This window comes from Delphinapterus leucas, chromosome 1 (genome assembly GCF_059928025.1).
Source record: "Delphinapterus leucas isolate spDelLeu-1000000601 "Yukka" chromosome 1, BTC_Dleu_Yukka2, whole genome shotgun sequence".
NCBI classification, from domain to species: domain Eukaryota; kingdom Metazoa; phylum Chordata; class Mammalia; order Artiodactyla; family Monodontidae; genus Delphinapterus; species Delphinapterus leucas.
Window position 1 is genome coordinate 15,494,250 of NC_143129.1, and position 23,715 is coordinate 15,517,964.

Sequence of the window (23,715 nt, forward strand, 5' to 3'; positions counted from 1 at the left end):
TTTGTAGAAACATAAAATAAATCCTGCTATTTTTCCTGCATTTTCTAATGTTCAAATAATCTGCAAAATACAGATATCAACAAAGTTAAATAAATCTGTGAAAATAAAATGGAAACATGGAAGATCTGTTGAATCTTTATAGCTTTTCATATGAACGTGAAATTATTCGTAATTATCATGGGACATTTACATGTAGAAAGAGGACAATTTTAGGAACATCTCAAAATAACTGCATTTAAAAAAATCTCTTTGAGTTTTATAAACAAGTTCCAGTGCTGAAGGAGTGAATAGATACTTAACTCCACAGTTATTTGAGTAGATAATATTGCAGTAATTTTTTATTTTATGGGATAGTCACTGCTGTGCAGTTCATCAAATAAGGACTTAACCATGTTCCTTATTCCTCCTCGTTCCTTTATATTTGTATTGATCTAAGAAAACCAATCCTCCCAACCCTCAAGGTCCTTTTCATACATGCCTATGTGTGTCATTGAATTAAACCAAGTGATCTACTTTGACAGTTTGATCAATGGCATATATATATATATATATATATATATATATATATATATATATGCCATTTTTCTTTTTCATTAATCTGAGGGCTATACCAGTTTAGATAACCACCACATTATCAGATGCTGGTTGAAAAGAAATCATTGATACACTAAATGAAGGGTTATGTTTTGGTTTAGAATTTCTCTTTTTACAGAAGTGAGGTTTTGACTAATGCAAATGGTATTTAAAATCATCTATATGATGCTAAACAGTCTCCCATGCAGCAAAATGAAGATATATAGTTTCTTGAATTTATAATGTCATAAAAATATCCACTTATGGTTTGAGTATATTATATGTCTATAAACTTCCTTTGTACTATCCCAGTAGGAGATTTTTAAGTACCTGATAAAATAAACACATTCTAAACAAATGACTTAAACATTCAGCCTTCAGATATAAAATATTATTTTTCTACTGGAGTAAAACAATGAATTCTAAACCCTAGAAAAACTTACATTGTGTTTGTATATTTAAAACATTCTAGCCTTGAAGTATAGTGATTGAGTTGACCTATCCTATCACTTGTTTTCCCCCTAATTATAATCTGATGGTTAGTTGTCATTTACCTTCTTTACAAGAAAGGGAGCCATTTTTTATGATTTCCAGCCTGTTTGCTATTTACCAGTTTCTTATAAATCTCTGACTTTAGAAATCGAGGAAAAGAATCCTTGGCCATCAGACTGTAGATCACCTGCTGAGCCTCATCAAAACATTTGAGAGTTGGTTCTGCAATATTCTTTGAGATGAGGTCCCTGGTACTGAAGTCAATGTTAATCTGTGGAAACAAATTTCATTGCGTTAGTTTAATCAAAGAACGCGTGGTTTAAACAGATGGTAGATACACATATGATTTGAATTTTTTTTCTAAACACAAAGTTAATCTGATCTAATCTAATCTAAACAACAGAGAGGTCACATATTCATTTTCTGGAATTCAGAACACATGTTCAGTTTAATTACATTTCCTAGGTTGAGAGTGTTGGCATTGACCGAGAAGAGGTCAAGCCTTATTTTGAGATTACAAAAAATGGCAAAGTGAAAGGCAAACAAAAAATTTTATGATTTTAGATTTCTTTTCCCTCCCATCCTTGATTTCTTTCTAGTACTTTGACCTTAATATGTAAAATGTACTTTTCATAGGCAGAGCAATAATTAGAATTTACTAGGTTGGTTTTCACCAATCCATTCCCATTCTCCATACCTCCCCGTGTTGTTTCCCATAATGCTGCTTTTCATCCTAATTTGTATTTCTTTTTGTTTGCCAAAATGGACCAAATAACACCCCCTTTCACCGACCACCATGCCTCCCATGGAATATACATATATACGTATGTGTGTGTGTATGTATATTCTTGTCCCTTGAGCACTACCATATGTAACTATTCTTAGCAAGGTGTAATAGAGATCTATTATATTGAACACACCATTCACCTGCAAATCTGTAAAATGCCCCAAACCTTGTGGAGATACTTGTCCAATTCTACCCATATTCCAGGATATATTTTGAGAAGCAGAAAATTTCACATCCAAGCTGTTTTACTTAAACTGAAAATATTCATGAAGCGTGAAAGAGATTTGAATCTTAAAATTCAAAGCTCACCAAAGGCGGGTGCTATATCTGTCTTATTTATCATTTTATTTCTTGGCACTTAGCCAATTATCTGCCACATAATAGGCAGTCAGTAAATATTTGTTGAATAGAATTATAATGTCTCTTGGTAAAATGTGGGAGACTATAAGAATGCCAGAATTTGGGGGTCTGGTAAAAGACTATAAATAACAATTTATGTTTATTGAATTGAAGTTAAAAGATAGGCAGGTAGACCTTCAATCAAATCTCTCCTCTGCTACTTACTTGCTATTCATATGAGTAAAGCAAGTTCTACAGTTTCCTTCAATTTTTGATTTCTATGGTATAAGAGAGGATAATAATAACATCTGTCTTAGAGTGTTTTAAGGACTAAATGAGATAAGTAATATCAAACTATTTCAGTATTATTATTGTAGGAAAAGAACAAAAGAAAAAAACTTTATTTTGAAAAGAATCATCAAAGGCCACTATTTGCTCACTGATATTTTCTTTCTTTAGCGATTTCAGCTACTCAGGGATCCAGATTACATCTGCTTTGTATTTCTTTGATCATCCTTTCAGGTCCTCCGTCAAAGTTCCAGATGAAATGCTGCAACTTCCTCGAAGGAATCAATTTCTGCTTCTTTATACAGGAAGATGGTGTGGCGTACTGGTAAGATTTTAGAATAGTTTTCCAATCTGTGCTCTAACACTTATGATGTTGCTGACCTGGGGTGAGTTACTTTCATATTTTCAAGCTCTGCTTTTTTATCTTGAAGCTTGGCCATTCTTGACTGAGTGATTGCAAGAATTAAAGTGAGATGATCCATAAAATCATTGATTCCACAAATATTTTGGGGTATGTTATGTGCCAGGTGCTTTCTATATTTGGGGAAAATACTATATACTTTCTATGTAGTCTTAGTATTGTACTATAAATAGTACTATTTTATATTTATACCTGAACGATGAGAAGAAGCAGGTTCTCTAAGAATCTGGGGAAGACCATTTCTGGCAGAATAAACAAATGCAGAATCCCTGAGGCAAGAAAGAATTGTTTGTGTTTGAAGAGCCTCGTACCTGCATGGCAGGGGTGCAGGGTGTGAGAAAAAAGTTCCTGTGACCAGGTTGGGAGAGGAGGTCGAGGCCAAGTCTTGGGGGGCTTTTGTGCTTTGGTAAGGGGTTCTTATCTTTCTACTAGAAGCAATGGGAAGACATTGAAGTGTTCTGAGCAGGGAGGTGGCATGATAACATGTCATGAATCTAGTATAGTGCCTGCCTCGTGGACGGAATCAATGAGTAGTGGGTATTACCAAGATCTTGTAGTGGTTTCTGAACATCTAGTATAATCTGTTTCATAAATCCTATCTTGTGTTGTGGGGATATGAGAATATATGTTGCCCATTTCCTCCTTCAACTATGCTGTTCGTTCTTTAATGGTGTCGTCTGCAATTTGTTGAACTTTATATCCCCCATAAAGGTAAATACCGCAAGTTAACTCCTTTAGGCCTTCAGTCATTGGGTGAGTTTCCACTGATAGCAGGGCCAGTGTGTACCTGGTGCAGAGTGCTGCCTTATTATTTTAATCAGAACTGAACACCTTCAGTATCTCCTCATTCCCTACTTAAAAAACCCAAAGCCCCGATCTTGGCATTCATGACCTATACAATATGGTCCAAACCTATACATTTTTTTCCTCTCCGTGTGCCCTGTATCCCCACTAAGGTAGACACTGCCCCTCAAATTTCTTATATTTTGTTACAGATGAATATTTTCCCATACCATCCCAGTCTAGCTGAAAATCACTCCTTCTCGCCTAAGTCTTTCACAACCTTTTATGTCCTTAAGACTACATTCAAATAGCATCTACCTTGTGAGGTTTACTTGTAGATTTTTTCCCCTTTTCTGACCTCTGAAAGGGGTTTGGGTTACTTAGATAAGATTGACATTTTGCCTGCCCCTTACTATGCCTTGCACAGTGTAAGGATTCAATAAATAAATGCATGTTGTACAAAGTGGAAAAAAGCTCTACATTTGTTAAAAATCATGGTAAAATTTTAAGCAGAACTATTCCATTTCAATATGATACTGATAATTACTATTATTTGTTCAGATATACTAAGCTTGTACTTCTGACTTATCCCTCTCACTTTTCTGATTTGCCTTTTTTCCTACTAAGAAGCTGCCAACATCAGCTCTTGATAGCTAAGTGATGAGCAGAGACACCATTCCCAGGGGATAATCAGTAGTCTTTTGAAGCTGCATCTTGGCAATTCAGTTTAATGTCAGTGACAAAATATCACACCCACGTGTTTGTATAAATGTCATTATTTTCCTCCAAATTGTTCAAGCTGGAAACATAAGAATCATCTCTGCCACCTCTTTTACCCTCTGGTCTCTCTCCCTCGCTCTCTCTTTCTCTTTCTCTTTCTCTCTCTCTCTCCCTGTGTGTGTGTGTGTGTGTGTGTGTGTGTGTGTGTGTGTGTGTATGTGTATGTGTTTTCCTTATTCACCTTTTATTTTGTAATTTCACAATGCTGTTTTTCATTCTCACTCCTATCTCTCCAGTTTAACCTTTTATAACGTAATCTCTTCCCTGAACCGTGGAATCTACCTCTTACCTGATACCTCCCCTTCTACACACTGTGGACAGCATTACTATATCAATTTCACCAAAATATCACTTTCATTGTATGAATGTTCAGCTGACAAGGCATTACTTTCTATAGCATAAAATTTAAACATTTTACCCTGGCATCTGAGCTTCCTCCTACCTGGACTTCAAAGTGTTGTTTTGAAATCATCTCCTACTTATCTTTGGTGACATCCACAAAGTTGGTCTACGTTCTGTTCCAAAAGTGAATTTTGTATCTAAAGCCCTCGTTTATGCTGTTTCACCATCTAAAATCCCTCTTGCCTCCACAGTTTTATTCTGTACGGATTATCCTGAATCCCTTAGGATTCAGCTTAAGTTGAATATCCTCCAAGAAGCCTTCCCTGATCACAGACGGAAAGTCACTGTAATTTCCTTATCATCATACATTATTTTGATGTAAAAATCTTAAGAAATTTGATTTCTTGCTTAAACAGATTTGGATACAATGGCTTCTATTAATGTTAAGTATTCAATCTGATAATCAGAGAGAGAAGATTTGTCACTACAAAGGGAATTCAGTAGCCTGTGGCATGGAATTTACCTGTCTTTTATCTGCTATCTTTTCCCTATTTTTTTCATTAATTCTTTTTTCTCTGCATGTCCCTCAAAGTATGAGCAGAGCAGATATGCGTTATCTAAGTTCTGGGCCAAGTCTTCTCTTCCTGGGTTTTCTTCCTTGGTGACTGTGTCTTCTCCCATTTTCAAATATTTAAGCAATGTCATTATCTCTAAAATAACCCTAAGAATGTTTAAAGATGATTGCTTTAACTGTAAATAATAATAGTTAACATTCATCAGATATTACTGCTGTTGTGCTGAGTCTCTATATGGCTACTTTACACACACTTGTGAGATGGATAGTATTATCATCCCTATTTTTCTGGGGAAAAAAACCCACCTCATCTGAAAAAGTAGTTGTTTCTTGCTAGTCATTTCTGTAATTTATTCATTTAAAGTATTTCACTGAATGGGTGCTTAGGAATTACGCTAAGATCTGACTATATAAAGATGATTATGTTGAAAGTCAGACAAGAAGACAGATTTTGAGAAAGTAATCCAAAGGGAAAAATATACCTTCTGAAAAAAAAGCTTTTTGAAAGAAATGAGATTGTAAGCTGAGAATCAAGGTATTATTATGGGTATATAAGTTTAAGGAAGGGACTTGGACATGGGAGGGAAAACTGGAAGAAGCCCAGTGGGTTTTCAGGAGGAAAAGGGCAACAGTCTGGAAAGGCATGAAGGTCCAGACCACATAGACTTCTGTAGGTCTCGTTAAATAATTTTTAATTAACCTGAGAGCAATGAGGAGAATTTTAAGTACAGTACTGATAATAAACACATGTTTGAAAAAACATATCACTGGCTGCTATGTGGTATAACAACTAGGTGTGGATAAAGGGAAGAAAAGTTAGGAAGTCATACCAGAAATTCAGGTGGTCAATCATGGTGGATTAGGCTGGGTCATGTCACAGAGAATGAAGGGAAATGCATAGATTTCAAAGATATTTAGAAAGTAGAATAGATGGAACTTGTGATTGAATATTTATGAGCTGGGATGAGGAACAAAATCTTTAAGAATGACTGGATTTTAGAAATATTCTGAAGAATGAGATGACAGAGTGTTGATGGGTTGGATAAGGCATGTAAGCAGAAGAGAAGAAACAAGTATGACTATCAGCTATTTAGCCAGAGCAAAAAGGATGGAGTTGCCATTAACCGAGATGGAGAGACTGAGGTAGAAGAAAGGTTTGAGAGGAAAATTAGGACTCAGATTTGTGTTTAAGTTTGAGGTGCCCTCTTAAAGCCAGAGGGCTGGAAGAGATCACCGGGGGAGTAAATGTAAGCAGGTAGTAGAGGAGAACTGCCTCCTCTCATGATAGTGTGTGCTGGGTTATGAGTAGGAACAGCAAAATAAGTTGTTAAAGAGTGGTGAAGGGGCTTCCCTGGTGGTGCAGTGGTTAAGAATCCGCCTGACAATGCAGGGGACACAGGTTCAAGCCCTGGTCCGGGAAGATCCCACATGCCGCGGAGCAGCTAAGCCCATGCGCCACAACTACTGAGCCTGCGCTCTAGAGCCTGTGAGCCACAACTACTGAGCCCACGTGCCACAGCTACTGAAGCCTGCGCACCTAGATCCCATGCTCCACAACAAGAGAAGCCACCACAATGAGAAGCCCGCATACCACAATGAAGAGTAGCTCCCGCTCGCCACAACTAGAGAAAGCCCATGTGCAGCAACGAAGACCCAACACAGCCAAAAATAAATAAAAATGAAAATAAATAAATTTATTTTTTAAAAAGGGGGGGAGTCAGTAAGAGAAGAAGAAATTGAGTCCTAGAAGCCAACTGAAGATAGTATTTCAATTAAGAGAGGGTGATCACCGTTGTTAAATGCTCCTGAGGAGTCAATCTGGGTGAGGTTCGAGAATAGTCTACCCAAAGTGCCTTGTCTTTTCTTCTTGACTTCCATGAAATTTCAGTATCAGGACAAAAGAAAATATTAGGCCTAATATATATTTTGACACATACATTCCTTTAATATAATCACTTTTCAAGACATGTCTGCGAACTGCACCCCCAACTTTGCATTCATCTCAAATTTGACTTTTGGCTGAGTTGTTGTATCAATTTCTATCTCAAAAAGTAAGAACAGAGGAGATGTTAATCTTGGAGTAGTTTGAAGGCAGACATCTTATCAGGTGGTAACCCTCTAGAGATGCAGACCTTCCAACTGTGTGGTCTTGAGTCCCTCCTGAGCTGCTTGGGAATTGCAGGGAAGCTTAGACTTGTCTGAGGATCTCAAATTAGTAGGTCCAGAGCATGGTCGAATGTCGTATTGACTGATGAAATAAACGCAGTTATATCTATATTCTTTACTGATGTGAATAATCACTTGCATTTTGTTTCTACGGATACACTTAAGTTTCAAGGATACTGAGAAATACCTTTAATTTGCTTATTTTTCAAAAGGTCATGAGTTACCTTAGCTATCTGAGACCACTGCACTGCCAATCTCAGAAAACAAGACTTAGGCTTGTGATTCTCATGGAATGACAGCTGAGATGTCATCGCAGCTGTTTAGCAGCTTGTAATTCCTGTCAATTTTGAAAAGGCCTTGACACAGCTGACATTGACAACAATCCATTGCATTAAAATGACTATCTTCTGACTGGTGTTTGTGATGGTTGTTTAAAAACGATATTATTATAATGAGCCAGAGATATTTTAATACTCAGGTGATTTTGATAACTGCAAGTTATGCAAGCCAATTCCTCATTTCTATACTAGCAGTTTTAAATTCTTTTGGCTTCCAACAAATTATTTTAGCAGGAAGAATGCATTTTAAACTGTACCTTTCGGCTCTCTTGTGACCCTGAACTGTGCTTTATATATTTTTACATAATTTGAATGAAAAGTTCTCAGTTGAGCTCTCACATTCAAATGAGATAGACTTTTCCTCATTTAGAATGTATAGTGTAGCAGGAGACTGTCATTATGCAAAAAGTGTGTGCATGCATATGTAAAACGCCTTGCTCAAATAGGGCAGGCAGCTTCCTAGACCTCATTCACAACAGAGCTTAAAAATTACTATTCAAATTAAAGCCGCCTATAATCATGTTTTTGGTTACATAATTCTGTTTAATCACCACTAAAACCTCTAGTATTACTTCGTTTTTGGCATCATTAAAGGCACACGAATATCCTGAAATATATTCTCAAGGGCGGCTATTAAAGTTGAGAATAGCCAAGTTTGTAACGTCGAGAAGGAATCCGTCTTGCACAGGACTGTATCCTTTTGTTATGATTGGTTTTAAAGACAGAAATAAGTGACACGAGATGGGAGGCAGTACTAATACCTTAAATTGGACAAGAGAAATGGAAAAAATAATCAAATGTATGTGATCATAACATATAAAAGCATGATGGATATGGATTGTTAAAAATAGATGTAGATAGCAAATGTTATCTGGAGCAGCTGAAAGAGAGTCAGATTGACTGGTTTCCTTCACCAACCCCATCATGCTAATCCAAGATTAAGTAGTGCAGGGACATGTGCAAATTCAGAAAGCAATAGCCAGGACATGGAAGCAATCTAAATGTCCATCAACAGAGGAATGGATAAAGAAGATGTGGTACACATATACAACGGAATATTACTCAGCCATAAAAAGAAACAAAATTGTGTCATTTGCAGAGACGTGGATGGACCTTGAGACTGTCATACCGAGTAAAGTAAGTCAGAAAAAGAAAAACAAATATTATATATTAATGCATATATGTGGAATCTAGAAAAATGGTACAGATGATCTTATTTGCAAAGCAGAAATAGAGACACAGACGTAGAGAACAAAAGTATGGATACCAAATGGGGAAGGGGGAATGGGGTGAATTGAGAGACTGGGACTGACACATACACACTACAATGTATAAAATAGATAACTAATGAGAACTGACTGTATAGCATGGGGAACTCTACTCAGTGCTCTGTGGTGACCAAATAGGAAGGAAATCCAAAAAAAGAGGGGTTATATGTATACCTATGGCTGATTCACTTTGCTATATAGCAGAAACTGACACAGCAGTGTAAAGCACCTATACTTCAATAAAAAACAAACAGCTGAGCATTTTGTTTTTGAGTTGAAATGCAGCAATCATTCTTTCAGAGGGCCAAAATGATACTGCAGGTTATTAGAAGAAATATTTCTGCCACTTTGTTTTGCTTTATAGTTTAAGAAGTTATACAAATTAGAGGGAATATGAGAAGAGAAATACAGCTTTTGATAGAAAGGAAGATAGACTCTGTGTGACAAGATAATTTTATGCTTTTGCCTTTAGCATAAACACCAAGGTTCCCAGGCTGTGTCATGAACATTGAAAATAAGTGGTAGATCTAAGAAAGGAGTTTAACATGTAAAAGCCTGGGCAGAAGACCTATGTCCTCATGAGCTGTGTACCTTAATGACTGTAGGACCCATCATTTTCTCTCTAAGGCTCAGTTCATTTTTCACCTGTATAAGGTAGATGATTGTAATGCCTCCCTAAGATAGTGAACATGGTGATCAAATCAGACAGTCCATGTAAAAGCCCTGGACAGATGTGGCTTATGGTTTCTTTAGCTCTGCTTTTCTTTCTTTCCCCCTCTCCCTCCTCCTTTTCCTTCTCCTTCTCCTCTTTCTTTCTTTCTCTCTCTCTCTCTCTCTCTCTGTCTCTCTCTCTCTTCCTTTTTAAGAGGTCCCTTTAGTTTAAGACGAAATAAATACGGAGCAGAAATCACTGGGTTGCAGGAGGTGCTCTTGCCTGCACTTATACTCCAAGGCACCCAGTACTAGGCTTCTTTCACTACTGGACTAGCCTTCTAGGCACCAGTGGGTCCTTCGGTTGACCTCCACTTCCACTACTATCATCCTTCCCTCCTCCCATTTTGTCTTGTTTTCGTCTACACTCAAATTTCTGACCAAAGCTTACTAATTAACTTCTTTTGAAGTACATTTCCCGATCCCTTAGACTTGGATTTTTCTGTTGCATGAGACCACATCACCTGTATTTCCCTATCTCAACACTCATGAAAGCTTATTGTAATTACCTTCTTATACTACAGTTTTCCCACCACGATGGTTAGCTTTATTTATTCAGAGACTGTCTTTTTCTTAGTGGCACCAGCAAGGTGCTTGGTATGTAATAGACACCTATCTATTGATTAGTGTACAAAAACTTAGGAAATTAATAAACAAGCAATCATTTTATCTGGAGGTGATTCAATAGCTGGGGGGCACTGTTGGCAAGCAGCAACTTGTGGGGCAGGACCAAGACTCAAAATAACATCAGCACCTTGTGGAAGTGACACTTAAAAAATGCAAAGAAAATACAAATACAAAATGGAAGATACAAAATTGGCATTCCAGTAATATCAGGAAACGCCTCTAGTTGCCCACGGGCTTCTCTCTACCAAGAATTCATATATCTATCTCTTCCCTCAAGACTCAGTTTAAAACTAACCTCATTTAAAATAAAGGCCTTATCTCAATATCCTGCCTCAGAACTATTCAATCATTATGTCCTTTTAGGTATAATGCAAACAATTTCACCTCTTACTTTTCTTTTTTTTTTTTGCACTTAATCATTTGTTGCTTTCCTATTTTTTTTTCCTAGAAAAAAATAGCGAAGTTCTAGAAATTAGAACTTAATTTAGTCCTAGAAATCAGTTCTAGAAATTTCATTTTTTAACCCAATTAGGTTGAAAGTTTCTTTTGAGCCAAACTATAGTTTCAACCTGTTTTATTTTCTTGAATTTTCTTATCGAGCTGCCTCATTCACGTAAAACATTGCATTATACTTCTGTGTTTATTACCTGTTCTCTTGCCTAGACCTAGCTTCCCTTCCAATGGAGGGAATTTATCTAATGAAGGTGAATCGTAGGCACAGAATAAGCACCTATTGATGTGAAATAAAAATACGAGTCAATAAATAACATTGTACTACAATAAAAATAAAAGCAAAAAATCCAGACAGGTATTTTAAAAAGCGTCCTGCACAACCCATTAAGACATCTTTTCCTTTATGACTATAGTTTCTTCTGTTTCATGTTATGATGTCCTCACATTTAATAAATACATTAAGAAATTAAATATTTTATACTAACATTTTTTACTTAAGAAACTGCCAATGTATTGGTTCCCGGATTGGTCATACTATGAAGTTAAATTTATATTAAATTTTCAACATTACAATGTAGTATGATTTGGAACATTTTCTAATCTCACAGAATGACAATCAACATAGTTTTCTCTTTAATCACATATTTTCCATCCTGACCAATTTTCTTTCTAATATAAGGGAGTGATGATACAAACATAATGTATATAAATGATATAAATAAAACATAAATACTTAAAATATGTCAGTGTCTTAGCTGAATATAAAAATATTATTTAATTTTTTGAAGATTTACATTCTTTTGAAACCAAGTAATATTTTTTTGAAAATTTCCAAATATTATGAAATTAGTGGTCCGAATTGAAGGAAGAATAAATACAAGTTTAAGAATTCTTTTTCTTTGCCACTCACAAGTTCTTACTGTGTGCAAAGTAAGGCCACTTTAAAATATATATTGCTTATCTAATAATTTTCTCATTTTCAAATCACTTAGCCAAAATATCTGGCTCACACTTATTTTTTTTTCCTGCAGTACCTTCTGAAAATATTTCGGTACAATCCATTCAATGAGTAGCTCTTTCTATCTGAAACTAGTGATTTGCTGTCATGTTCTTCTAATTTGTGTTCACATATATACATTTATCAAGTCTTTTAAAGTGGTTTTTCCTCAAGTGTTCTTTGAAGTTAGTTAATGGATGTTTTCAGGTAGATTCAGTAGCACTTACAGTGACTTGTGTAAAGAAAAAAGGGATTAACAGTAGAAGCTAACACAACATTGTAAAGCAACTATACTCCAACTAAAATAAAAAAAAGGATTAAACTTTTTAAAACCTGTTCTGCCCCATGTAAACCCTAGACACTTGATCTCATTCATCATTCTCATCTCTCCTGTGTGGTTGCTACATGCTTTTTCATAGATACGTTTTTAGATGTGGAAACTAAGGCTCAAAGGGGTGAAATAGATCACCACAAGATTACAGGATTTGAATCTGTATCTCTAACCTTCAGGTTTTCCACAGCATCACATTATTAGTGTAGAAACCAGAGAGATGGTAACACTGTAAAGGAGAGGGCATGAGGTCCACTGCGATTATTATTATCTCTCATAGAGACCTGAAATTTCAATTTTTGTGTGCAGTTTTGCCTATTAGAATAGGAAACTGAGAACCATTATTAACATCAATTTATAGATAGGGATCATTTGGTAAATTTAGTATATAGTCTAATTGTAAATTGTCTATTTGCATCAATTAAAAATTATTGTCATGCTTGCAATTTTATAGGTGAGGAAATAAAGACATAAAAAGTTGAAAAGAAACTAAATGGGATTTAATAGACATCTGGATAACGTGACCTTGTCATTGTTCTCTGTTTTAGGGTTTTCTACCAAGGAAATTGGTTATAATTTTGATTCTTTATGAGAGTCAGTTTTACAGCTATAATTGAATATAGAAAAATGGAGAATACTTTCATATGAATCTCATTCTTGAATTAATTTTCCACTTAGGAAAATAATATTTTCCAACCTCCATATCAAATATACCACTTTGTCATGTGAAGCCCACCTACTAGATAAATCTAAGCTACTTCCCACCCTCTCTTTATCTCTACTGCTGCCTGGCCAGCCTTATCCCCCTGCTTCTTGTTAGCAGTATCCAAATGCTTGTGATTTCTGGAAAACGCTAGGGAGCTTTGTACATCCAGGCTACACACTGTGCCCGCAGTTTGAAATATTCTTTTTTCATTTGCTCTCTTGATGAATATTGCTTATTTTTAATGACATATCTTTTTCATATGTGAACCACCTGGCAAATCGGTCCCTAAATTCTCCAGATAGACTTAATCGCTCTTTCCCACTGTCCTAATAACAAACTTTAATTATTTAAATTATTAAATTGCTTATTTTGTATTTGACTGTTTTTTATCACATGTCAATCTCCCCTTCTACTCTGTGACTTCATTGTGGGAACAGGCACTCAAAAATAACTCCATTTAATGAATCATACTAACAGTCATATTATATTTAATGTGTAACTGATGGACTATAGAGAGATACCTTGAAGACTGCAGTTGGTATATAAGAGACAAATGCACTTTAGTAATTGGAATTGGAAATAATTAATGGCAAATAATTGGGAAGACAATGACTGTTGTAAATGTATATACACACTTCTTTGTCTTCAATGAGAATTTTGTCATATCCAATAATAACCTCTTTAGACACTTCAAGGAGACAATGTAATCTATTATTTGAAAAGCAGCCATAAATTTAATTATATTTTATGTAGTAAAAATTAATTAGATGGACAAATTATTAAAAAGTATGAAAGTTTTATGTCCTAAAATAGTAGCTGTACTATTTTTTTAAATTATTACCATATAAACTTATTTTGGAAGGGAAGATTAGGAAAGAAAACAAAACTATTTTGTCCAAATTGATAATTTATTATATATTGTAACTTTGAATCCAGCTATAATTAAAAGATTACATTTCTTACTAGAAGATTTTTTATACATAATATTTGAGAATGTTGTCTTAAAATAATCATTCAGTAGATGGATTCATAAAGAAGAAAAACATCTGGCTTTCAAACCAATACCACAATAAGTAGGATATGTCTAGAGTTGATTTCAAAGCCTTTTAGGGAATGAAACATTAATCAACTTGACAAATCTTATATAATACATTTTCAGTTTTCTGGAATTATTTATTGATTTTTAGATAGTGACTGGGAAATGAATGTTGAAATAGCTCCACAGGAGTTATGTTCTTTTCTCTTTCCCCCTTTGAATTTCAGGCTAAGCTTCAATTGTTTCACATGTCTGTGATGTTATACTTTACCAATATATGCTACAGTAATTAATGTCCATCTAAAACTTGAACTATTGATACGGCAACATTATGCCCTAGATTTTTGGAGATGTTTGCATTTCATCTGTGCTGTCCTCTGTTCTCACTAGTACAATAACTTCTCATACCATGAATTTTAATTTTGGATTAGAGAATTTAGTAACTGTCACTTAGGAGGATATCAGTATTTCAACTTTAGGGAAAGATGATGACTTGTGCTGGTGGTTTATGTTTGGTGCTAGTAGTTTCATATAGGTTCCTGTTTGCTGCTTATGCATTAAAACTCTCTGCATATGTTATATTTAGTGAGGAATCAAAGAAGTTTTAAAAAATATATATAGTTAAACATTAAGGGGGTGTGCAGAGATGATCATGGTTTGGCTCTGGAAATGAAGTCAAATATAAATGAGATGTTACACACATAAAACACTTTATGGGGTCTATTCTTGGAGTCATTGCAGGTTTCTCTCTAAGGCCCTTTCTGCATACTTGCCCCTCAACCCCAGCTAGTGATCTCCCCTTTGTTAGTTTAATAAGGGAAGACCTCTGCCCCAAGAAGGTACTTAGCCAGAGGGGCTAAGAGGGCCCTGCCCCTCTGCTGGTTTCCCTGGTAACCGATGAGCCAAGCTGATGGCAATTCCCCCTATAAATGGTAACCTCCCTATTCCCCCCGACTCCCCTGCGACGTCGGCCACCACGTCCTGCCCGCCGTCCACCACACATGGTGGGGTGTCGCTCCAGGACCTTGCTTCAGACATTTAAGCTCCGCCATCCATTAAACCATTGATGACTCTTTCGCTGAGTCCGGGCTCTTTCTTTTGTCTTGAAGCTGGGCAAGTGCAGGCCTCGTAGGCCAGCGGGGTGCAGCCCAACACCCATCAACGAAATAAAGGTAAGCAAACCCCTCTTTTGGAAAGGAAGACATTATTATATGCTGTTTGTGGGTCTCCAAAGTATTAAATGTAAAGAATTTACACTGTTGGTTAGTAGTTGTTTTTTCCCTCACATACATACCTTTTTGATTTAAAAAATTTTATTCCAAATTGACCTCCGTGGTTTACAAAAGGGAAAATGAAAGTGAATTTGAAATCCAGCAGCACGTTTAAGTAGGATTTCTGTAGAGCTGTTAATTTCTGACATATTAGACTATTTTCAAGAGCCTGTGTGTTGTGCTCAGAAAACAGAAACCTTTAAGCACATAGAAGGTGCTTAAAAATATTTGCTGAATCAGTGCCAGAGGATCACGGTAAGGAACTTCTTTTTGAATTTACCAACATTTTCTGTTTGAATACATAGTGACAATTTAATTTCCCTCAAGATGGACTTGGCGCCTTTCAGTTGGGAGCAGATTTGTTAGCAGATAAATATTCACTATTGTGGAATATTTCACCCACCTCTTTAGGGGCATCAGCTTCAATGAATTCAGAATTAATTATCTTGGCTTTGGAAGCAATTTTTTCTGCACTTTCTGTTTTCTTAAAGTCTTCACAGGCAAGCCAGACCTCAACGTTTTCTTCACTGAACTCTGATTTTAGGAATGTTCGAAAAGCATCTAGACCAGCTATAAGATATATGAGAAAAAATTTGTTATATCACACAGTGCAGTCATACGGCCAAAACAAGTACGTTGTATAGGGTGAGCATTTGAGGATTCAGTGACAAATATTTATCATCCCTCTAAATATAACATTTATATATTTTAGTTTTTAACTTTAGAAAACTTTATTTTGGATCAGTCGTCATAAACATAAAACATTTATATCTGTATTTCTACAATTAGCATTTTTTAAATTGAATAATAACAGGTAGTGCTTGAAGTCTGGGATTCTCATAGGTCCCACCTCTTCCCATTATCTTATTTTCAGCCAAATTTACACATTTATTATTCGTTGCATTCATAAATAAAGTTTGTGATCACCTGTTTAGACTCTTCCTTTCTCTAGTTTCCACATTAAAATGTGACCCGAAAATGTGCCCCGAAATCTTCTTTGGCACTCCTAGAGTTTCTTTGGGAAGGTAATGCTTCTAATAAATCTTTTAAGGCCGAGGATGGTTAAGAGTGGGCCTCTACAGAGGTAGCAGGTTAGAAAGATTACTGTCAAATTCCCAGAGTTGCCTGAACTAAGCCAGTCCTTTCAGTTCGTGTTACTCAGTTTCAGTTGGCGCCTTCTGATGGCAGTGTCTGATCATAAGTGAGACTGTGTTTCTCTGAGGAGGAAACGCCCTTTGGCGCATTTGTCGCTCAGAGGGAATCGCCTTCCTTCACGTTGGTGGATTTCTCTTCCATCTGCCATGGGGCCCCCCCATGCCTGTGCTCAAAGCAGCTCCTCCCTGACTGTGTGCTGAAGGGCTGACCCTTCAGGTCTCAAAGTAGAGAGAAATAAATTTATGGAGAATCGGGGGAAAGGAAAAATTGACCAGCAAAAAAGAAAATATTGGAAAAAAGTGTATGGAAAAGGGGCCTAAGTTAGCTGTTCGTAGGTTGCTGCAGGTTGGAAGGAAAGTGAAGGTTAGTGAGAGAAAATAGAAAAGGGCTTCATGGAGCAAGATTAAAGTGTCTAAAAACACTATTAAAAATAGATCTAACGAGCTTTTAATTATTTGAAATAGAGTTGAAATAACAGGTCACCGCAAAGGGTTTTCAGGTACCAATGAAAATTCTCAGTAGAAATATTGGCGAGTGTGGATGTTGTTAATATGTGAGCACTATAAAAAATTCAATTAACTGCACATTTCTTGCATTTAAAAATACATCTGAGAAGCTTCTGAGATTCTGTGACACATATTTGGGTTATAAAAATCCTCTTAGTAACACAGTTAAAATTTTCCATGAGGTCCAAACAATGGTGAATTTGACAGGTCTAAACAGAGTTTAGACTAAAATCTATTTTATATAGGAGATTAAGCAATAATACTGAAAGAATATGGTAGATTCATGTCTGGCACTATTTTATTTGTGTGTCATTAAGGCATATGAAGCATTTTCCCAGTGAGGGTTATCTAAGTGCATCCCAGAGACAGGAAGTTAGAGATCAAGAGACTATTGTTATTTTCTTCCCACCTGCTATTTTAATGCAGGGCTACATCAAACTAACAACCATTTCCTTCTTTTCTCCTCCTATTGCTCTGTTTGGACACAAGGGAACAGAATAAACAACTAAAACTGGGGCTAGTTATCTCTGTCTTGGACACACTATTGTTGAACTACTCGTCTACCCTATACATACAATTTGAATGTTCATAGGATGTTCAGTGACTTTGGAATAATATGGTACATACAATCACTATCATGTCATCTGAGGACTCTCTACAGGAGGGAATGGCTACTGCTTAGGCACAGCAGGGGCTGATGGGTAGAATAGGTCAGCAATAGGTGGCGGAAGCCACACTAATACATGCAAGACATATCCTCAGGTCACAAGACAAGGAGGTCATATGGTAAGTCGTTTAACCGTTTAAAGCATTAAAAAGCATGAGAGCTATTTCTCTGGTTTTATAAAAAGCAAAAACCAAACAACTTTGCAGATGAATCTATGACTTTTCTGCTTTATGCGAGCATGAGATACAAAATCCCAGGAGGTTTGCAGGTGGAAGCATTTGCCTTCATCTAACACCTTCCATGTCTCTGTTCTGCGGTGCTGTCCCAGCCAACTCTCCACCAGCAGATACCTTCCTGAGGCTCTTAGCAAACCTGATCTGTCCCGCTGGTTATGTATTTAGGGAAAAAAGAGACACGTCATTCGAAGCTTACAAAAATGCAATTCCATATGTCTGACATCTTTAATATATGTCCTTAGTTGGATTCTAGGTGTATTGTGGATTATTTTATGTCTATGCTTTGGGAATTAGTTATTTGAGAATCATAAAATGAAAGTGTAATTTTGTCTATTTCAGTCTAATTGTGCATATAAATAAATAGCCATGAAGAATTTATTCAGCTTTACCATGTTTTAAACTTTTCTAATATTCTGATATTTACTTTATAAATTTAAAGTGGAAATGCCATTTGATTAGAACAAACAATACTGCATTTCAAACACTTTCTATGTATGTCTCTATAATGTCATTTCTATCCCATATGAAACAGAAATACTGCCAAGCAGGATTATGTATAACAAAAGCAGAATTCTACATATCTTTGTAAATGACTATTTTGTATTAAATTCTTAGATGTTTTATTTATAATTGACCAAAATTACCTTATTAAGCCATCATATTAATTGAAAATATATATCCACAATGTACATATTAATATATACACACACATTTAAATATGTTTTTGTATTCACTAAAGTAAGAACTCAATTGAAATAAATATTGATACTTAAAAAACTTTATTTTAGCCTGCAGGACATGAAAAACAAGTGATTTATTTAAATTTTCCACTTTTCAATAGTTTGTACGTGTCTTTCAATTTGTAACAAAGGTAGTCATGATATACATCAAATGATAATGAGTCTAAGAAAATGACAACTTTATCACTTCCTATTTGGGATTTTCTTTTTGTTTTAACGTTTGGAATTTCTATCATCTTGTCTTATTTTGGACCCAACCTAATTCCATTTAAACTTTGGGCCTGTATAAATTTGTGTGAGTTTTGGGAATTTCATTCTTCAAATATTGATCAAACTCATACTGTATAACATGACTACAACTTTCAGAATTTAATGATTTTATTTTAATCATGGTATTTTTAAACCTATTATTAGTTGGATCTTACCTTGGTTGGTTAAAAGTGTATCCATATTTTCAGAACACACTGTTGTTTCTGTAGTTGGTGACCTGTGGAAACAGCATCTACCCTTGACAATAGCATTGTGATCTTTTTCTTCTATAACCTATAGTAATATTTGAGTTATGTGTATTTATTGAATGATATCATTTAAATTAGCTTTGCTTCATGAATTAAACTGCAAAAGGTCAACGAGAATTATATAATGTTTTCCACAGTAGAGAGCAATAGCAAATCAAAGTGGGATGTAATTTGACATCAGCAAATTATTAATCTGGCCAACAGTGTTAATAATACTTACAAATTCTTGAATTCTAATAAAGGCACGAGAGAGATTGCTTATTGTTCTACATAGCCTCGTGAATTTCTTCTCAGCTATATTAATTGTTAATTTATACGGCATTACACTAGTCTATTCCTGAAGAGTTATCATGATAGCAATAATGACGAATGAACTATTTTCTAAGTTTCCACAGTATCCAGAATTGTCCATTTCATAATTATGCATCTTAAAAAAGTTTTTTTAAAGTTTTGATTAAGGATTTCTAACATGTGATGATTTTAAAAGTGTTTATTTATAGTATTTTGAGAAGTCTTTACCTACTCTGAGACAGCCTTTATTTCTCTTTAGACTGGTATGCTTCCAGTTCTGGGTTGATTTATTTAAATCTAGGAATCAGTCAGGACAGAGTAATATCTTTTCCAAAGCAGTCAAAAAATGTATTGACTTAAGTCTTCTAAAGAAGGTATACTTTTAGGGATGTGGTATAGAAATAATAAATCAGATTTGAGATATAAACTTTCTGAGATGTAAATATATCATGCATTATTCCCCTTAATAAAAAAAGATCCTGATGAAATAAGCCCCCATCCATAGAAAGCATTGGCTACCCAGAAGAAAAATTTTGGATAATGTAGCTGTGATGTGAAAATGACTTCGTTATGGAAAGGAATGGTCTAATTGAAGGTTTCTATTAAAATGATTGATAATAAAATAGAGTCTCCCATCCAGTCATTCTTATAAACTTTTACATTTGCATATCAAGGTGACTAGATGTATGTAGCATCTATGCTACATACATAGGTGCTACTAGCATATATGCTAGTGTGACTCGATCTCTAAGCTTTTTTATTCTATTACTTTGTGTGATTTGCTGCAGTTTTCATCATTTGTGTTAGGAGTGACTCTGCTCCCTTCTGCTGTTGCAGTTGTAGTTATATTTTCAGATAGTAATGTCTGTCCTTGTAGAGGCTACATGGGGAGGCTATGTTGACAGGGAACTCATCTTGCTACCTCCCATTACTCTTATTTCCTATCTCCCATTTCTTTTACTTTCTTCCCCAATGGCTGGCAACTGATTTTCCTGTCTCCCTTGATCTACTAAATCCTGGGGACACAAGGTTTCCTGTGAAGCCATTTTGAAATTTTTTTTTTTCATTCAAATGGACATTTTAAAAGATTTAGGTTGCATTTCCATCTTTCATAAATGCAGAACGGGACCCGACATAAGATCTAATTTTCTGTAGAAGAGCTTGTGTGCACTATGAAAACTGTTACTGTAAAATGCTTACATTATATTTCATGTGAGTCAAATATTAGGTCTTCTGTCAAATATTAGGAATTCTATCAAACAGTGCTAAAATTATATGACTGCTTAAAACGCACGTGTTTAAAATGTTGTGTGTATTTGTAGATTGAAATTTGGTGGTTAGCATGGTACTCAAATTTCTACTTAGTACCTGTGGAATGTATGTTCATGAAGAGGGCAGAGAGTTTTGATCCCTAGTCTGGCCACACAGTATACCCATTCTGAATAAGGAACAGCCATCAAAGAAAAACCCTGAGAAATAGAATCTAGGCAGAATCGTTCAAGAATGGACATGTACTCCCCCATTTGTATGTAAGTTGTCTGATGACAGGAAAATATGTTATTATCCAGCACCAAGAACAGTGTGTCTGGTTCAAGAAATATTTGTTGGACATGTAAATAAATAATGACTGAATGGCCAAACCCCAGATAGTGGCAGGCATTAAAGCCTTCAATGGAAGCAGTGCAGTGGCTTTCAAGATGCTGGTAGATGACCGTGATAAGAAGGTTACTAAAGGTGTAGTTGAATTGTGTTAACTTCAGAATGTGTTTTGGGTGAGGAAAGAGGAGAAATGATGCAAAAGAATCACTAGGCAGCGACAGACCAGGGACCTCACTCTCAACCCTGAGCATGTGAAATTGGAGGAAATGGACAACATCCATTCTGAGGGCATCAAAGCAAGCCATGTCCTTCAGGGAGAGCCAGAGTTTGCTTAAGCCAAAATCAAAAGGAATATTCAGGGAAGGACTTGTTGGATGTAAAGGAGTCTTTTTGAAATGGAAGTGTTGAAATGAGTGGTAGCTATTCTTAGTGTCATCATGAATGTAGGGAAGCAGTAAAAACAGAAAAAAGAGAGCAAAGTCTGGGAGATGGTGTAGAACCAAGGACAAAAGAAAATTCCTAATGTTTTGAATTAGGGAGATATACTAAAATATTATAGATATTCTATAGATATAGAATATCAGTGGAGATACTAGGATATTCTAGTAATATTTAAGGTCCACCAAATACTGACATTGTTGTAAAGGAAAAAGTTGTCCTTCAACCCTCTGAAGAAATACCCCTGCTGGTGTGTGATAATGCCTGGAATGCCCTCAACTCGCTGTTTTCTAATAGATTTCAAATTTGACTTGAGAGGTTCAATTTTGACTACCTGATATGACGGAAGCATTTGTTGTAAGGCAGTATTTATTTTTCAGAAGTTAGGTGAAATGCAACTATTTCAAGAAACAGTATTAATTTGCTGTTCAGATTTTTAAATTTGAGGTTGATTGTAAGTCTTTGGAAGAGTAATTTCTATATGTGAATAAACTGAAAGACAATTTTTATAATAGCACTAAAATGAAAAGCAATGTACTGAATGTTTACAATCTATACCACATTGTGCTAATCATGTCACATACTTTACCTCATTTAATCTTCAAAATGACAGTCTGTTTTAATCCCATGTTACCAATGAGTAAGAAGACATAAATGTTAATAACTGGTGTAATATCACACATGTATTAATAGGCAGTTCGAGTTCAAACACAGGTGTATCTGCTTGTAACCCAAACTCTTTTTACAATTCTTCCTGGAATGGATGAGTCAATATACATATGCTTATACTTTGTTCATGTTTTGGAACATCTGTAATAAACGTTTCAAATAAATTTTAGGGTGTTTTTCCTGTAATAGAGTTTATTACACGTCACACAAATATTTCCTCTAAATAACAGTTAAACTGTAGTAATTTCTACTCAATAGAAAGTTTTCAGAAGCCAGTGGTTCTTGAATTTTGTACATTATCAAACAAAAATAGGACATTTCTTATGTTAGATGTGACTGACAAATAGGTTTAAAATTTTTAGAAACACAACTGTATAAATGTTAAGAAAAATCTATTGAATTAAAATTGGGGGATAGAGGGGGTGGCTGATTTAAAAATAGACTGACTGGGTTGAATTTACTTGACAAGTGCAACCTTAAATGGACAGTGTACTTCTCCCTCCCTCCTCTCTCTCTCTCTCTCTCTCTCTCTCTCTCTCTCTCACTTTTCTTTTTTTCCCCTTTTATTTGGATTTTAGTTGGAACTTTACAAAGATTTTGTCTGGCCCTTCTCCATTGTGTGTTCGCATATATTTCCTGTAAAATTGTGGTGCATAGTCGGGGTAATTTTTTTGTGTGTGTATGACTTGCCTTGAAATTCACTTGTGTATCTGGAGCCAAAATCACACTTAGTGTTTCATGGGGCTTTGGCTGATTTCCTTCATTAAATGAGTGCCATCAAGGCCAGCAGTCCCCATATTATGTGTCCGGAGAAAAGCCAGGCCAGATGGGAACTGCGTGAAAGTTACCAGTTATCTTGCTAACTGTGCCCGCTAGAACCAGTTGTATTGCATGTAAAAATGTGGGCTCTGACAACTGAGCTCTCCACACTCAATTAGCGGTTTGCTGGAGAGCGAGAGATTCACGCAAGGAGCCCGCGTGCTCCAGGAAGTGACAGCTGCTGCCTTACCCCGCAGTTAATATCTATGTTCAAATTTCTCAATCCATGTTGCAACAACGAATAGTTTTTGCAAGGATCATATGTATCTTATGTCTTTAACCTGAACATTTAATAATTTGGGAAAGCTTCACATAAAGGGAGCTCAGTGGGTTTTCTCCACTTTGTAGCCTTTCTTTATCTTAGCAAGTATAAAGAATTAACTGTACAGGCAAGCCATGCATTGTGGACGGATTTTAGAAAAGAAGAAGAAATCAGTGGAGAAAGGAGAAAAAAATAAATCAGGAGGAAAGACAACAATTAGCATATTTATCATAAATGAAGGAAACAAAACATCGAGACTAATGAAGGCTCAAGTGTTTTCATTTGTACATCTGAGACAAAAATAGCTTTGAACAGCAGCTCACTTCACTGGCATTTTCTGTTCCACTGTCTGGCTGTCACAGATGATGCTGAATTTCTCTTTCTGACTGATCTTCAAGCTGAAGGGAATGTGACAGCAGGAACATTACAATTAGTATGCAAATACCTATCCCCTGGGTTACAAATTGGCATTCTTTAAATCATGCTATTCTCAGCTTTCTTCATTTTGCTGTTAACTTTTCACTGGTCAGAA

General features: G+C 35.7%; 1 protein-coding gene across 1 annotated transcript; it reads right to left on the reverse strand.

The window, feature by feature from the left end:
* Positions 1-583: 583 nt before the first annotated feature.
* RGS21 (regulator of G protein signaling 21) lies at positions 584-19,067 on the reverse strand. Its single transcript, XM_022579219.3, has 3 exons — positions 19,013-19,067; positions 15,687-15,853; positions 584-1,336 (listed from the first exon to the last, which is right to left on the reverse strand). Exons 1-3 carry the CDS (start codon positions 19,035-19,037, stop codon positions 1,133-1,135), a joined length of 396 nt encoding a protein of 131 aa, XP_022434927.2. The 5' UTR covers positions 19,038-19,067; the 3' UTR covers positions 584-1,132.
* Between the last annotated feature and the right edge of the window lie 4,648 nt (positions 19,068-23,715).

Excerpts from the sequence above, each read along its gene's own strand:
- RGS21 (XM_022579219.3), bottom strand. The coding sequence starts at position 19,037 with ATGGATACACTTTTAACCAACCAAG. Across the intron at positions 15,854-19,012 it reads TACACTTTTAACCAACCAAG|CTGGTCTAGATGCTTTTCGA; the intron begins GTAAGATCCAAC and ends TATATCTTATAG. Across the intron at positions 1,337-15,686 it reads AAGCTGATGCCCCTAAAGAG|ATTAACATTGACTTCAGTAC; the intron begins GTGGGTGAAATA and ends TTGTTTCCACAG.